This window comes from Acomys russatus, chromosome 10 (assembly GCF_903995435.1).
Source record: "Acomys russatus chromosome 10, mAcoRus1.1, whole genome shotgun sequence".
Classification (NCBI taxonomy): Eukaryota; Metazoa; Chordata; class Mammalia; order Rodentia; family Muridae; genus Acomys; species Acomys russatus.
The window spans coordinates 10,963,563-10,981,959 of NC_067146.1; the positions used below are offsets into that span (position 1 = coordinate 10,963,563).

At 39.9% G+C, this 18,397-nt stretch overlaps 1 protein-coding gene across 1 annotated transcript in view; it reads right to left on the reverse strand.

Annotated features, from left to right (window-relative positions):
* The window catches only part of Mkln1 (muskelin 1), a 123,213-nt gene that overhangs the window by 19,619 nt on the left and 85,197 nt on the right, over positions 1–18,397 (reverse strand). Inside the window, 4 exon segments of the mRNA XM_051151766.1 lie at positions 811–950; positions 3,774–3,888; positions 4,233–4,380; positions 15,753–15,882. Of these exon segments, the coding sequence (XP_051007723.1) occupies positions 811–950; positions 3,774–3,888; positions 4,233–4,380; positions 15,753–15,882 (533 nt within the window).

Here is an 18,397-nt window from a genome sequence, read left to right on the forward strand (position 1 = left end):
AATGCATAAATACATATACATAAAACATAAAAATGCACACATATGTGTACATGTATAGCCACATACATACCACATACATATGATTACATGGAGTTCTCTGTAGTCAGAATGGGCAGGATCAAACCCTGGTTTTACCACTTCAGCTGAGTGACCGTATGAGCTACATAAGCCATTTAAACATTTGTCCAGTTTTCTACTTTGACAAGATAATGACAATGGGAGTTCTCACTCCACTTTCTAATTATGAAACTACAAATCAGGTACTAACATGCAGTAATTAATAAATGATAACCTGCTTTGAAACTGCGCGTTTTTACTAGCATCTAAGACTGCCAGTAACCTGAAACATCAAGTGTGTTTATATTTTTAGTGGCTTGCTACTTGGTAAGACTAAATAATGTCTAATCAATCACATACTTTTACAATTACTTGGTGATTGATGATACTTTTCCTATTAACACTTGAAAAATTTCACTTGCTTTTTAAAATATTAGCACTTGTGTGCATTCTTACTATGTATCTTCCTTTGAAAGAAGAAAGCAAAACTGAAGAACAGACATTTACAAAAGACACTTACAAAACCCAGGATCTTCAATCACTTGACTACCTTCTTTGACAGTTGCAATGAGAGACTTGCATCTCACAGCTAGGTCATACCAAGAGTAGCTGACAGGGACTCACTATGTAACTCTGGGTGTCTCGGAACTCACTTTGCAGGCCTTGAACTCAGAGATTTTGCCTGCTGTTGCACCTGAGTACTGGGATTTTAGGTGTGCACTACCACGCCCAACTAGTAAACTATGTTTGTACCTGTGTTTTCTTATGAGGTACTTGCAGTGCCTCAGTAAGTAATCCTTTGAAGGTCTGCACAGCTTCAGTGACCAGAAGTCATCCAGTCGCATCTTTGGAGAGCAAGATTTTCCTGGATTTCCACCGAATAAATAATGAACCTATAAAACAAAACAGAACATAACATAACAAAGCCAGAATTTAAAAACTCATACACAGCATGCTCAAGACTACAAAGGTCATAACAACACTTCTCTTAGCAGGAGAGCACAGTAGCTAACTGTCTCTGACTTATTCATTTGATGGTGTTTTAGATCAATACATTCTTACCAAAGGCTCCCATGATTTTTCTCCATTTCCATTTTACTCTTAAAGCACATTTCTAAACTATACTTGTATTAAAATCATATTGTCACAATTACAATGATAATGGCAGACTATTAAAACAAAAACCAATGTAGGAATAAGCTAATCCAACATAGTTTTAGAAAACTACAAATAAAAGGGTTATCTAGTTAACTGTTATTCAAACTAGAAAATAGTATATTTAAAACAATTCTGAAACAATACTTAAATAGAATCACTGAAGGTAAGGAGAATAAAAAAACTTTAATATATTACTTTGCTTTAACCTAAATGCCAAAGAAATGTAGATTGATTGCAACAACGATTTCACATTAAAATAAAATTGTAATGTTATTCTATACTTATACTAAATACTAAAACATGTCCCTGAAAATTTGAAAACATACATATTTATGGTATTACCAAAATGATTATTATTTCTAGCATATTAAATAAAAATTATTCCTAGTCCATTAAGTGAAAATTCTTCATTAACTTCTAAAATTGGAGCTGTTTTTTGTTTGTTTGTTTGTTTGTTTTTCAAGACAGGGCTCATGTAGCCCTGTCTAGCCCTGTCTGTCCTGGACTCCCTTTGTAGACGAGGCTGGCCTCGAACTCAGAGATCTGCCTGACTCTGCCTCCCGAGTATTGGGATTAAAGGCAGACACTACCACTGAATGGCTTAAAATTCAAGTATCTAATCCAAGCACTCAGTGAGGCAGGGGCAAACAGATCTCTGTGAGGCCAGCCTGGTCTACAATGCAAATCCAGGACAGCCAAGGCTACGTAGAGAGACACTGTCTTGAAAAACCAAACCAAACCAACTAAACCCTCTTAAGCTGGAAAACTCTAATGTAAAGGCTTGTATTTATTTTCATGTTATCTTTTATCTGGAAGTTTCAAGTTACATAGCACAGATATTAACAGTTCATCTATGGCTTAAACAGGAAAATTTGCTCTGCTGGTAAATTTCAAGATAATCTGAGGCTAGCCACTAAATTACATATTAAATTGAAAGGGAAAACAGTTACTGAAACTACTCTGAACACATAATGATACAAAAATTATTTTCATGGGGGCTGGAGAGATGGCTCAGAGCACTGACTGTTCTTCCAGAGGTCATGAGTTCAATTGCTGGCAACCACATGGTAGCTCACAACCATGTACAATGTGATCTGATGCCCTCCTCTGGCCTGCAGGTGTACATGCAGGCAGAGCTCAGTATACATAATAAATAAATAAATAAATAAATAAATAAATAAATAAATAAATAAGTCTTTTAAAAAATATATTTTCATAATGCCGGAAGGCAGAGGTCACTTATACCAGAAATATATAGATGAAATGACTTCCTATAAACTGGAAAATCTAATGCCTGCTCCTTTTCAAAATGCAGGAACTGTATTTTATACTTGGATATTCATAATATATACACTGACAATTTCAAAATAGGAAAATGTTATGGTGTAAGCCTGTAATTTCAACGTTTGGGAGGCTACGCAGAATTCTGAGTTTGAGCCCAGCCTAGACTTCTTAGTGAGACCCTGTTCTGGGGGAGGGGTTAGGGAATGCAAACAGCATAAAAATGTCAAGAATTATGGACCACACAAAAGATTTATTCTTGTCAAAAATTTTAGGAAAAACTGAGGCTAGAGGGATAGTCCTGTAATCCTAGCTACTTGGGATGTAGCAGAGGCAGGACTGCAAACTTTGCCTGGGCTACAGAGTTCAAGGGCAGCCAGGGTAACTTACACAGTATGAAAATGAGAGGTAGGAGGAGGGCTGGTAACAGGTACGTCCTGCAGTGGTAGGCTGGGAACAGGTACGTCCTGCAGTGGTAGGCTGGGAACAGGTGTGCCCTGCAGTGGTAGGGTGGGAGCAGGTGTGCCCTGCAGTGGTAGGGTGGGAGCAGGTGTGCCCTACAGTGGTAGGGTGGGAACAGGTGTGTCCTGCAGTGGTAGGGTGGGAACAGGTGTGTCCTGCAGTGGTAGGGTGGGAACAGGTACGCCCTGCAGTGGTAGGGTGGGAACAGGTGTGCCCTGCAGTGGTAGGGTGGGAGCAGGTGTGCCCTGCAGTGGTAGGGTGGGAGCAGGTGTGCCCTGCAGTGGTAGGGTGGGAACAGGTGTGCCCTGCAGTGGTAGGGTGGGAACAGGTGTGCCCTGCAGTGGTAGGGTGGGAACAGGTGTGCCCTGCAGTGGTAGGGTGGGAACAGGTGTGCCCTGCAGTGGTAGGGTGGGAACAGGTACGCCCTGCAGTGGTAGGGTGGGAACAGGTGTGCCCTGCAGTGGTAGGGTGGGAACAGGTACGCCCTGCAGTGGTAGGGTGGGAACAGGTGTGCCCTGCAGTGGTAGGGTGAGAACAGGTATGCCCTGCAGTGGTAGGGTGGGAACAGGTACGTCCTGCAGTGGTAGGGTGGGAACAGGTACGTCCTGCAGTGGTAGGGTGCTTGCTTAACGCGAGCGAGGCCTTAGAAACAACTCCTAGTGTGTGTGTGTGGGGAGGGGATGTTAAAAAATAACATTGAATACCTGCTACATATTCTATCAAATGTCTTAAAAATAATCAGAAATAAAACCTATTCAGGGATACTTTCAGACTGTAGTCCATAGAAAATGTTCAGGTCAGAGTGGTCGGCATACCTTGTGTAATTCATCATAAACAAGCTGATGGGCAAACCGTGGACATGGTTCTTCCTCCTGAAGACTTTTACTCAGATTCTCTTTTGTAGCTTGATCATTCTTATAGACACAAGACCTGGAAGACACTGCTTTTTAAGACTTTGTACTTTAGACAATCAGCAGCAGCCATACTGTCGGTGCTTTTAACCTCTGAGCCCAAAATTCCACTCTTTCAATGTCACTGTGTACTGATCATAGCTATGACACTGATGTCATTAAAGTACTGATAGTTTAGGCCAGGTGGGCTGGCTCACACCTGTAATCCCAGTTCGAAGCAAAGAAATCAGCTGCCTCAAAATACATAACAAAAATTTCGCATTCCTTTAATATTACAAATTAACATAGACCTCCTACTCCTCTCATTTTAATTAAGCCAACTTTATGCATGTATCACTGGGACTGCACAGCAAGGGTCCTTACCAGCTGTTCCTCACAATGTCATAAATCCAGAATGAATTTCTGACGTTCTCTTCCCTCTTCTCTTTGTCTTTGCTAAGTCCAGATAAGACATGAATTTCATTCAGTTCTGGATCAATAGTTGCTCTCTGTGTGAAACCGGTCATTGGAACTAAAAATTGAAGGAATACATAAGATGGCACCCTCACAATGAACAGAAGATTTGCACTTGCTCATTATACATCTTTATTTTGCCCTCTATGTCCACTGATTTATCTTTTAACACACTTCACAGCATTCAGTATTAAACAACACACATTGTTTATAGCCTTCTTGTTCTAGAATGTAAGTGACATAAAGGCCAAGGTTGCTTTGTTCACTTTTTGTTCTCAGTGTCAAAAGTACAACACACAGACAACACACACGTACACAGAAAGGGGCAGGAAGGGGAAGAGAGGAGAGAGGGAGAGAGAGCATGAAAGAGTGTGTGCACAGGAGCAAGCACCGGAACAGGAGTGGGAATAGTCTCAAAAACGGAAAGGTAACCTACAGAACGGGAGCAAAGGTGTGCAAGTCACATGTCTAAAAGACTTGTGTCCTGGTAAATAATTTATAACTCAGGCAGGCACAGTAGCGCATACGTGTAATCCCAGCCCTCCAGAGGCAAGTCCAGCCTGGTCTACAAAGTGAGTCCAGGACATCCAAAGCTACACAGAGAAATCCTATCTAAAAACACACACACACACACACACACACACACACACACACACACACACACACACACACACCTTAATTTTAAAGCAGGCAAAGCATTTCCAAGAATATGCAGAAGTAGACAAAAGACACAGTAAATGGCATCAACAACATTAAGAAATACAAATAAAAACCATGATGCAGCATCATTTTATGCAGGCAAGGTGGCACCAACCTCTATAATCCCAGCATTCAGAAGGCTAAGGCAGAAGGATCTAGAGCTGAAGACAAGAGCTTTAGGGGAGGTGGGGGCTGTCACCACAAGGACTAGCTCTTAGAGGACCTGATACACTCACAAACGACTCCGGGCAGAATCTTACCCTTGCTGGTAGCGGTGGCGCACACCTATAATCCTATAGCACTCGGGAGGCAGAGGCAGGTGGATCTCTATTGAGTTCAAGGCCAGCCTCGTCTACAAAGTGAGTCCAGGACAGCCAAGGCTACACAGGGAAAATGTGTCTTGAAAAACAAAAAATAAATAAATAAACAAGTAAATAAATAAAAATAAAAAAGACTCTTGCGGTTATAAGGTCAATAAAACGTGCTCCCTCAGTTTTGCTGAAGTCATATTTGTGGAACAGTGCTCAGCTCTCCTCATGTCTACCTTGTACTTTTCTTGTGAAGTTAAATGTGTAAGACACCGAAACACTCCCACGTGTGTTTTCTAAAGGCCCATGGAGCATTTACATATGCTTCTGACTGTGCCCTTCATTTGGGCAAACTGGACTGTGGAAGTTCTGGCTAAAATGTCATTGTGTCGTCTTTCAATTCTTGGTTCATGTACTTTGCTTTTGATGCCATCTGTTGTGAGTTTATTGATTTCTTTTGAGACAGCTATAGTCTTCTGGTGTCTACTCCCATTGGTCTATGAGGCAGTAATGTTTTTCAGGGAATGAGCAATGTATTTTTTTGGACAGAATGAAAGTGAGGACTCAGAGGCCATAACTGAACTGAGGCCAGCATCAGTGAGTTGGTGGGAAAAGAACAACAAGAAGAAGAAGGGAGCGAAGCCTAAGCAGCACCTGCCGCAGTGCTCAGCAAGGCCTCTGCACTGGTAACCCTTTGGGCATAAACAGAAGGCAGTCGCTCAAGGAGATGGGCACAAGAAATGAACTAGTGAGCTCAGATACCAGCACACTCCCGCTTGCGTCAACCCTGAGCACCCCAAGACTGACTCCTGCTGTGGTGGTGTGAATGAGCATGGCCCCCAGGCCTTGTTGAAGAAGTGTTCTGGGGGTGGACTTTGAGGTTTCAAAAGCCCACGCCATTCCCGGTGCCTCTCTGTCTCTGATTGCTGTTTGTGGATCAGAATATAAGCTCTCAGCTACTGCTCCAGTGCCGTGTTCAGCTGCCTGCTGCCATATTCCCTGCCATGGCGGGCACAGGGTCTAACCCTCTGGAATGTAAGCCCTAACTTAAACTCTTTTATAAATTGCCTTGGTCACGGTGCTTTGCCAAGGCAGTACAACAGTGACTGAGACTCCAGTGTTGCGTGCTGCTGCTCTTTGGATCCTGATCATGAATGGACGGCTGCTATGTGCTCCTAAAAGGAAGGGCTAAGAATTAATACTTCAAGGCAGCCTGGAGAGAGAGCCTTTCGGTCACTCAGACTGAGTTCCACTTGCCTCCCACTTTTAGTTCTCCAAGATTGAATTTGGGAAAAGAAATGAACAGACTGTGCTAGTTTACTACTTTGGTAATATTTTATATGATAGCATCTTACATTGTTTGAATCCTGCTTTATTAATTATATGCACCACTTCTGTAATAATAAAACTTAAAACTGGATTGAATAAAAACAGCAGTATCAAACCCCTAAAAGATCCAAAGGTCAAAAAAGCGAGAGCCTCTCACCTTAACATGTCATAACTATTAACCTGGTCATATGGATTATTTTTTCTCAGGAAAAAACAATTTCCTTTAATAGTTTTTAACAGATGGTGAGGATGCTGCACACAGGAGTGGGGGTGGGGCTGGGTTGCAACACAGGAAAATTATAATATATGTAATTACAAATGCTTTTCAATTCAGCTGCTTTTAAAAAGCTTGACCAAATGCCAGAAATTTTAAGCAGTTTTTACAAACCAACTCACAGAAAGAAATGAGTCAAGCAGATCAGCAAATGAGACCACAGTTTAATGCCACACACATTCTGAACGCATGCTTGTCTCAGACCACAAGTTAACCATGCACATATTCTGAACACATGCCTGTTTGAGTAAACAGAAGAATTACATAGCAATTATCTGACAGTCTGTTGTTTTTGGTTTGTTTAAAAAAAAATGTTACAATTCTTCAACATTCCTACTTTTGTTGGCATCTTTAAAGCTTAAAAAACAGGACAAATGAGAAGTAAAATAAGTGGCAGTCTGAATGTTCTTTCTTTTCTCCTTCTTTGCTTTGACCAAGCAGAGATGTCAAAAATTTTTAGTTATAAGAAAACCTTGGCGGGGGATAACTAATATTTTTAGCTGGGCATAGTAGTGCATACCTGTAATCCCAGTACTCACAGAGCAGAGGCAGGTGGAGCTCTCTGAGTTTGAGGCCAGTCTGGTCTGCAAAGTAAGTCCAGGACAGCCAGGGCTACACAGAGAAGCCCTGTCTTGGAAAATGAAAACAAAAAACCAACAAACAAAAACAAAAACAAAACAAATCCCAAACCCTAATATTTTTAAAGTCCTTTTGATTTGTGAGGAAATTTGCTACTACATTAGTTAATAAATTAATCTCACCTCTATTTTGCTTCACGGGCCAGAGTACATATTCATTACTCATTTCTTTAGCCAAGGACATAGGAAAAGAACAACTTCAGAACTACCTACCACAGAAACACAAAACAACTCAAACAGCTCTCCATGGATTCTCTATTGCAAAGTATTCTAACAAGACACAGGGGAAAAAAAACATAAAACCAAGCGTAGGTTGATTAATTCGCGCCAGCTCCAGGGTTGTCTCAGCAGATTACCTAAATCATGGGGCTAAATTCACATTTCTGTAGTGTTCTTGGCCTGCCTTCTCTTCTCAAAGCTGCCAGCTCTAGCTCAAAGCATCACACACTTACATAGAGCACCTAACAGACAAAGAGCACTCCTTCAGCACCTCTCTATTGTCGTTACAAAGGACATGTTTCCAAATGCCGTTCAACACGTTGCTGCGTGTGACTAGCTAGAAGTGAATGGCACAGGAGAGGTAAAGAGGAGCAACCTGTGAAATGATAACAATGACTGGCTTAAACTAACTACAGTCCACCTCCTGGGACTGGGTAAATTGTCATTAAACATAATTATGGTCTGGATAAAAAGAAAAAGGATAACGGCTCCTGGGCAGGCAACAACAGTGTTGTCATTATTTGTGCCATATGTTCAATCCCCAACACTGCATGAACTAGGTGGTGTAGTGCACACATGCAATGTCAAGGCAAAAATATCAAAAGTTCAAGGCCCATCTCCGCAACACAGCCAGCTAGAGGCCAGTCTGGGGTGCATGAGACCCTGTCTCAAAAATGAAACAGGAATCCCAGCAGTGGTAGGCACGCCTTTAATCCCAGCACTCTGGAAGGCAGAGGCAGGTGGATCTCTGTGAACTCGAGGCCAGCCTGGTCTACAAAGTGAGTCCACGATAGCCAGGACAACACAGAGAAACCCTGTCTTGAAAAAAAAAAAAAAAACCAAAAACCAAACCAAAGCAAAAAAATGAAACAAACAAACAAACAAACAAAAACCCTATCATTTTAATTCAGCACTTCATATTAAGAAAAACAAGTCATGAGCTTAGACCTCTGAACCACCTGACTTGGTCTTGCTCATTGGCACAGTAGTGTAAGAGGGTCAAACCAAAGCAACTTCTTTCATTTTTTTGCTTTCTTCAATGTCAATAAGCATAATAAACACATTGCCATGGAGAAATTTAAAGTATGATTTTGCTTGTAAGGCTTTCACAGAAAATAAACTGAGAAGAGCCTAGTGGTGGTGGTCATGCCTTTAATTCTAGCACTTGGGAGGTAGAGGCAGGTGAACCTCTGGAAGCTCAAGGCCAGCCTGGTCTACAGAGTGAGTCCAGGACAGCCAGGGCTACACAGAGAGACCTTGGTTTGAAAAGAAAACTGATAGAGAACTCAGATGTTGCAGGCATTAATCCACACAGCCCTTGTATGATAGCGAAAAGAGTGATATCTAATACAGTGTCAGAGACAGGTGACAGCTGGCCCAATGCTCTCATTTTCACATGAACAGTCAGTCCAGAGAAGTTATACATTTTTGCTAATGTTGAAGATCCAGATGAAGAGAGACCAAGTCTTTTGATTCAATTTACTGAATCAACTACATCTATCTGCTACAGTAGTTAGAACACAATGAGATGAGGAGTGGCAGCTATGGGAAAGGCAGGAGACAGAACTTATAGACCAGAACAAGAAGACAGGAAGTGACTACATTAGCGGATAAGATCCTAGGAGCTCTGCAGCACCAGTGCTTCATCTGCAGCACGAGGAACGTGCATTTCTGCTACATGGACATCTCTGACCTCAGCTGAACAGAGGCACTCTAACACAGTCTACAACAGATTACAAAGCGGTGAGTGTGACAATCATCTAAACATAATCCTCAACTGCTGGCAAACATAGAACTTATGTGTGAGAAGTGTGTTAGACTGCTTGTGTTCACAGAGTTAACAAGGGCAATTTAGGAACAAACCCAAGGTCTAGCACATTGAATTCCGATGCTAAACACACTGCTAAGAAATCCCTTCTCTCCAAGCTATTGCCAGCCACTAATTCACAGCATAACTTTCTTCTAAGTGCCAAACTGTTATGCAAACTGGAAAATAAAAAGAGTTGAATCAAGTTAGGAAATAAAAAGGTTGAAGGTTTTTTAAGATATTGATGTTAAATCCAGGATAATACATTTAAGTAGTAATAAAAAGCAATAGTTGAATATTTTTACAGTACTTGACATACAGAAAACTTTCATAAAGAGCAACAATTTTGCTATAAGGGATAAACTGTCTCTAACTGGAGATCTCAATAGTTAAAAAACTTATTCTACGACTTCAAACAATACAATGTAAACTCACATTGTAAATGCAGTTTTAACTAAATAACCCACATAAGTGAAGCATAAACTTGTAATTATATATTAAGTCCATCTCAAATTACAGTAATTAAAATACAAGAGCTTCAGAAAAATGGCTAATAAACACTGGAATGGTTTAATACATTACAAGACATCTACATATTAGATAACATTGGTGTTTTCTAGGAACATCTGGTAATGTGGGAATTTAAACAGTGTTCCATCTCATTACTAAAAAAATTTTCATGCCTTAAAAGATAAGTTTGTTGATGAGATAAAATAAAATTTAAGTGTACACTGGTTAAAGTGAGGTAACAGGACTTCTATCAAGTACAAAACATCATGCCATCCTTCCTCATAAGAGGTTTCTGAATAACCCAACTCTGTAGTATATTTTAAAAGGAGATTTAGGGTATGGAAGAGTCTGAATGTATTTTTGAGTAATTATGAATAAAATATGTGTCCCTCCCCAAGAGTTTTCCAAAGGACCTGAAATGCAGAGTCAGGGTGCACCTGGGTTAGTGTTATCCATTACGTCCAGACCCACACACTTTAAGTCCTAGCCTGTCTCAAGAGTTAGGAAAGAATTTCAAGAGACCAAATTCTACAAAATAAGATCTGAGAGGTGACCAAAATTACATTTTCAAAGAAGGATGGAAAAACTGGGGGAATAGCATGGCAGCAAGTTCAAAGGCAAGAACAAGCATGTCCTCTCTAGAGGTAATAGCCAGCGCTAATGAAAGAAGTAGTGTAGCAACAGCGCGGGGAACCAAGCTTCGGCCTATTAAGTGGTCAGGTTGTCTAGAAACAAAAGATTCTTCTCTGATTCTTAGCTGTAATCAAAAAGTCAGATCAACTTACTTCTTTGTCTTTTTCATTCACAAAAAGAGCTATATAAGGACGGAGCCCATATTTATAACTGTATTCCTACTGCCTAGTTTGCTGTTTGGCACCCAGTAAGTAACCAAAAACCATCTACACATTAAATGTTAGGCCTGCGGTGCTGCTCTTCATAAGTAATGCAGCAGGGAATGAGCTGGGCAGAGAGGAGGCACGCGGGGCCTAAATACAGAAGGCAAATGGTGAGACAGCCCAAACTAGTACAGAGTAAAGTGGCAATGGGCACAGAGACATGCTGTAAAGCTGAGATGACCTAGCTGAGCACGGAGGCAGGCAGATCTCTGAGTTGGAGGCCACCCTGGTTTACAAAGCAAGTCCAGGATACCAAGACTACACAGAGAAATCCTGTCTTGGAAAAAACCAAACCAAACCAAAAAGGGTGACTTGATGGTTACTGGATGAATCAATGCCACCTGAGGGTAGTAATGACATCTGGAGAAAACTAAGATACCCAACAACAGCAACCTAACAAGGAGGCGTGAGCAGCCCCAGCTTTCTGCAGCTACAACCCCGGTGCATCTTGGACAGAATCACTGCCTAAAGCATTGGGTAAGGCTACCTGACTAAGGACCTAAATGGGACCTGAGCGCTCGAACTCAGGTCTTAATCCCTGCTAGGTACTAGAAGCCTCTAAGAAAGTGAGAAGAGATGGAAAGCAGAAAGGGAAGGCATGAGAAAGGGAGTGGGAAGGAAGGAGAAGAAGGAGGGGGGAGAGGAGAGGGGAGGAGCAGGTACAGACCAGGGCAGACCAAAACCCAAACCAGCCAAACAGAAAACATAACAAAATAGTTTGTTTCACTTTGATAGCCAACTGAGCACCAGTGCTCTTCAATTCCAAGCATAACTGTAGGAGTTTTAGGAGGGCACACATGCCAGCTGGTTCAAACCAGATGGTCAACTCTGCCAGAAAAGTTCTCAGTGAAACACTGCAACATACAATGTACTAGTTTGGAGCTTTTTCAGCAATGAAACTCTTAGGATTATTGTAAAAGTCAGCCACTTGGAAAATATATATTTAAATAACAGTGATATATTAAAAAGAAATCCAATCTGGCTAAAGTTAAATTGCAATTACTTATTTAGGAAAAAACTCCCACTGTTTGAGGGGTTCTACTCCTCACTTCCAGTCTGGAACACCCCTCTCTAGCTGGCACCCTCTCGCGCCTCGCCTCGTTAGCCCAGCACCAGCCTCTCCCCTTCCCAGTGCCGGGACACACTGCAGGTCACTCCTCACTAGAATATGAACTTCCTGAGTTAGCTCACTCCTGGGGCCCACATGTGGATCCTTAGTGCCTAAAAAACCCTTGGTAAATGGAAGACAATGAAATATTTGAAGAGAGAAGGTCCAAAAAAATCTTAAATGCTAGTAAACAATCAACAAATACTATCCATTTAATGACAGATTTGTGTGCTTAATTTCCTGTAAACCAATTAAAAACTAAACAATGCACAGCAAAAAAAAAAAAAAAAAAAGTATTATTGATTTGGCAGAGTTGACAACAGTAGTAACCAGTGAATGAGACAACTTGACTTTCTGTTTAAGCTCACTGCAATAAAACTATAATAAAGAAAAAAAAATCTATGTAAAATTTAAAATATCGGGAAAAAAAATTGGTACAACCCCCCCCTTTAAAAGATTAGGAGGAGATGAACCAAAATGTTACTAGACTATTTCTGAATGGTGGATTGTTTGTGTCATTCTGGTTTTTTGGCTTTTTTTGTTGTTTCAGATTCTCTACCGTGAGATTATTACTTTTCTAGTTACAACAAAAAATGCACAAAGAACTGCCATAACTTTGCTAGTCATAACTTTGATTAAGGATAACAATGACTACATAATGGTTATGTAAATGAATACTTAATAGTTACTAATTTAAATGTTTTCAAATTATAGGCATTAAATTTATTCCAAAACAAAATTTTAAAGTAGCGTTATTCCACTATTACTCTTTGATACTTTTTTTTCTTTTAGTCTTGCTAAGTATTTCCATACAGTGAAAAGAATCCTTTTCCTCAAACTCTTTCAGATCTATCACCACGTGGCTGTATTATGCTTAATGTATTATTTAACATGCCAGAATCATGCCATTAATAAAAGATAATCTGGCAAATAGTGGGGTCTAAATAAAAACAGCTGCTGGAGCTGGCATGAGGGTTAGAGCCTGAGCACGAGCCTGGATCCAATTAATAGCCACGTCATTAACATTCAAAACATTCAGGAAACTAATAAATGACACCACCAAAAATACGTGAAGTTATTACGGTTTCAGAAGTATATCCTCTCATACACGGACCCAACATACTACAGCTTTCAACTATCTGTGCTGTCAGCTACCACACTGCAGCCTTTACAAGGAGAGTAGAATCCCACCCTCCCACCCCAGGGGCACCAGGGGGTCTAGACTAACTCTTACAAGCCAGAGGTAATACAAATTAAATTATGTATTTCCACACTATCCTACTTCAGTGACAGAAAAAGAGTAAACAGTAAGGGAAAGTGACAGTATTCACTATCTAAGCTTCTGTATCTGAATTACAAGCGGAGGCTGCTATTCCAGGTACCACCAAATGACTGACTGTCATTTTTGTATGATATTGTTTTAAAAAGCAGGCCAAGAAATTCACTGTGATGATGTCTTTTTTCTTAAAAATTTGTGGGATTTCCCCCATTATGTTCTTATACCAATCTTTTATATCGAATGGTACCTGTCTATTATTTTTTATTACAAATCCCACTGGGAGCTGTCAGGTCAAATTCTGCATTCCCTGCCCTTCCCCCATGATGTCTGAAGCACTTCAACTAACTGTGTCCAGGTAGCTAACACCTTTTATTAAAGACAGTGCAGCAGAAAAGCAAGCCTGGGGCCTTGGAGACAGCAGTGGATGACTGCCTCAGTCCAGGTGGTCCACTCTGGAAGTCTTGTCCTTGCAAGTGTTTAAGCTGCTGTCTAATAGGACAGACAGTTCTAGAAGGCAAACACAGAGCTACCAAATGGACCTAAAATTATTTCTTCTCTTTTTTCACTATTTTGGTTAAGAAAAAATTTCCAGTTCAGTAATTTTTTTTTTTTTTTTTTGAGCATTTTTCAGAAGTTCCTCTTCTTTGTCTTGTAGCATCTAATACCACTGAGTGCTTTTATATTATTCTAAGTCTTGTTTCTTGGAGTGCAACTCATTTTGCTATAGAAGTGTTTAGGAGGTCTGCTTTCTACCAGAATATAAAAATGCACTATAATACCCAATGATCTGCCTCAGTGGCACAGAAAATAACCCTCTAGCCTGCACTCCAGCAGGCAGGGTGTGAACAGAGTTCCCGAGAGCCAAATGACTCCACTTTTTTTTTTCTTTACTGTTAACTTTTATTTAAAGAAAGGAAGGTTTCTTCTTTTAAGATGATTTAATTTTTATTTATTACAATTGTGTTTCTGAGTAGACAGGCTACTTGTCATAGAGTATGTCTGCAGAGGTCAGAAGATAACTTCTAGGACCTAGTTCTCCTTCTACCATGAGATCTAAGGATGGAACTCAGGCCATTTGGTATGTACCACAAGGACTTTGCCCACTTAGACCTCAAAAGCCCAACCTTTCTTCTTATAGAGTAAGAGAAGCTTACTCTAACATAGCACCCATAAATGATACCTATACCATATATATTGGTTTGTGTGGGTATATGTGTGTAGGGGGAAGAGGCATGTGGATGAGAGAGGGGGTGGGTGGGGAGAGAGGTTGATTTTTCTCTACCTATCTTATTATTTTTTGAGTCAGGTCCTACTGCCTCTGCTAGCCCGGTAGAGTGCAGTGATCTGCCTGTTTTATTACCCAACACTGGCGTTACAGACACACAGCAGCATACCTGGCTTTTAAATAGGTACTGGAGATCTGAACTCAGGCCTTCATGTTTGTGCAGCAATACTTTACTGACAGAGCTACCTTTCCAGTCTAAACATAGGTATTTAAAAATGTATTGTGTACGAGCTCCATTGATTAGAGGATCTTTTTTATATATGGCAGCTAAAATGAAAAGTAAGCTGATCTAATTTCTAACCACAGTACCAATCTGGGCCTTAATCAAATCTATTCTTCTGAATATTGTATTCACAGGTAAAGCAATGACTCTGTTAGTTAAATGTTAATTACCAAAATAAGACTTTTAAAAATATTAAGTACAGTATATTAGTAATCATGCCAGGACAATGTACATGAGCCTAGCAAACAGCCACCTTACTGGTAGGAGCTCACCTATTTATGAGCTCGTATGCTTACAAGGTACAGCTGACTGCATGACGACACTCTACTCTGCTGCAGTTTCAGCTACAGTTCACTCCAGTGAAAACAAGAAGCAGACAGCATCAGCAAATGTACAGTACTTTTTAAGATGCTGCTTTTTTGCAAAGCCCATTTTCCAGGATGCGCGCGTGCGCGCGCGCACACACACACACACACACACACACACACGTTTACTTTTTGGAAATTTACATATTGTATTTCTGCTTAAAAGAAATAATAGCAAGTCACATATTTTTTTTTTTGTTTGTTTGTTTGTTTTCCAAGACAGGGTTTCTCTGTGCAGCCTTGGTTGTCTTGAAACTCTCCCTGTAGACTACACTGGCCTTGAACTCACAAAGATCTGCCTGCGTCTGCATCCCAAATGGCTGGCTTAAATCACATATTTTTAAACAGAAGGAATTGGGCAATTTTATTCATTTTATTTAGAGCTATATCAGTTAAAGAAATAGAGAAAGTGTGAAGGATGGTTAGAAAAAGGAGAAAATGAACATTAGTTTTCTATGAAAAGCAGTTATAGCATGAGAAATATTCTTACCCATTCCAGAGTCTTTTTTGGTGCCATCTGAAATTATGTCTACATGATCAGAGTCCACATCATAGCTAAAGAAATCATTCAAATAGGTCTTAGATCGCTGGCCACCAAATACATATAAGCAACGGTTTTTCTTTAAAAAAAAAAAAAGGAAGAAAGGAGTTGTCAATTCCAATGAAGAACTGAGAATGATCCTTGATACTTTACATCTATAACAACAGTTTTATGAAAGAGTCCACACAACATTACTTTGCTGGAATGAAGAAGAAAGAGGCAGTTCTTTCCACACTACCACAACTAAGGTACCCTGCTACAGCAGACTAGCAAGGGTGCCGCCTTTTGTGTGACTATGAGAGTGAGCAAGCTAAAACATGTGCTTGGATAAATCAAAACATAGAAATAAAGAATAGCAACCCAAAAGGAATAAATAGAACTCCTTACCCCTGAAATAAACGCTAGAGCTCTCTAAAAGTACTTTGACTTACATTTTTATTTTATAGCCATATACATGTTTTATTAGACCATTAAAGTTTAAAAAATGAAAAAAATCTATCTGTATACAAACCTTTATGTGTACATAAAGTTCTAACCACACTTAGAAGTATTGTGCTGGATTAAATTAAAAATTCTACATGTGGGGCTGGAGAAATGGTTCAGTGGTTAAGAGCACTGTCTGCTCTTCCACAGGTCCTGAGTTCAATTCCCAACAACCACATGGTGGTTGACAACCATCTGTCATGTGATCTGATGCCCTCTTCCGGCCTGCAGGTATACATGCAGACAGAGCACACACATATATAAAATAAATAAATAAATCTTTAAAAAAATTCATCAGAAAGCAATTTTAATTTTGGAAGCAGTAGTGATTTTGTTGTCAGCTCTGACAATTAGAAAAATTTCACAGATGAAACAAGTAATGTAATACACATGAAAATAAGATCTTTAGCCTTAAAAGATATACAAGTACAAAATTCAAAGCCACTAAGTAAAAGAAAAAATATAACTTGTATTAGATCTATCAGTGAAAATTCATGATTTGCTTTTTTTTAAACCAAAAAATAAATGTGTATATACAGATAAAGAAGCTCTTACTGACCAAAGACAGATTTAAAAATAAAAATGAAAACAACAAAAAACCTGACAGCATTTAATTTAAAATATTATGTATATAAAAAATTCAGGAGCTTATAATATGATGCTTTCTTATGATCTCACTGGTTAACTTTGGAACCTGAATTCATTAAAATGAGTATCAACCAAACAAACAGACACCTACCCATTTGCTTAGACTTATTTAAGACAGAGTCGTACTAGCTCTGGCTGACCTGGAACTCACTATGTAGCTAGGGTGGCCTGGAACTGACAGAGATTCCCATTGGTTCTGTTCATATCAAAGGTATACACCACCACACCCAACAATTCACCTAAGACTTTTTTTTTTTTTTTTTTTTTTTTTTGGTTTTTTCGAGACAGGGTTTCTCTGAGTAGCCTTGGCCATCCTGGCCTCGAACTCAGCAACCCGCCTGCCTCTGCCCCCCAGTGCTGGCATTTAAAGGCATGCGCCACCACGCCCGGCTTCACTTAAGACTTTTAAAGACAGGACTTTTTTGTGTGTTCCGGGATGGCCTTGAACTTGCTCTGTGTAGCCCAGGTTGACCACAAGCTCAGTCTACTGATCTTAGTCTCCACGGAGCTGGTATCACAGGTGTCTATCGTAAGGCCTAGCCCAAGCATCACATGGTTTCGTTTTAGAGTAGCCAAATAATTCATGACATAAAGATGATGTTTTGTTGTTCTTTTAAAGAAAAAGTTACAGCTAATAAATGCAGAAAAAACAAGAACATCCCAGGGGAAAAAAAAAATCACCATTTTTTTGAAATCTAGACAATGAATATGAATGGCTGCTACAAGCAATAGGTAAACTATTGCAGGCAATTTCATAAATGATCAATCAAACTAATAATTCCTAAACTCACTGATATACATAAAAAACATTATAGCCAGACATTAAATGCCTGTTGATATTCTGTGATCAGAGTATTGGTGACCTGCTGTTGTGTTTCCTCTTGGCATTTCCCTGGAAGAACAGTGAATATAGATCAAGCCTCCAGATAGAAATAGCTAGTTTATAGAAAATATTGTAGACAAACACATTAAATGATGCAATGAAGATCCAATCACTGAAGTGAGAATGGGAAGCACTGTAGAATACAAATAATTCTGATTTCTTAAAGCAAGAGGTAGCAGTGAGGCACACGGAGAGAAATGAAGGACACAAGGCAGCGCACAGGGCTGGGATCCTGACCTAAACTCACCACTTCTGAAAGGGGATCGATCATTCACGGTATCAGAACAACGCAAACGCACACTAGCCATATACAGTATCAATAAACTGCTTTCACTGTAGTTGGGTATGACAATGCTAACACCATTTTTAAGTCTGTGTCAGTCTGTCATACACTATAGTATTATTTGTAGCTGCAGTTGCCCCTCAGTGTCAGCACAGGTCCTCATCCTGATACACAAATTGGGTGGCCCCAAAGTTCTTCAGGATTTGCATAAAATGTATACATATCTTATGTGCTTTAAATCATCTCTACACTACTTTTAATAGCTAATATAAACTACAGGACATGAGAGCAGTTGTG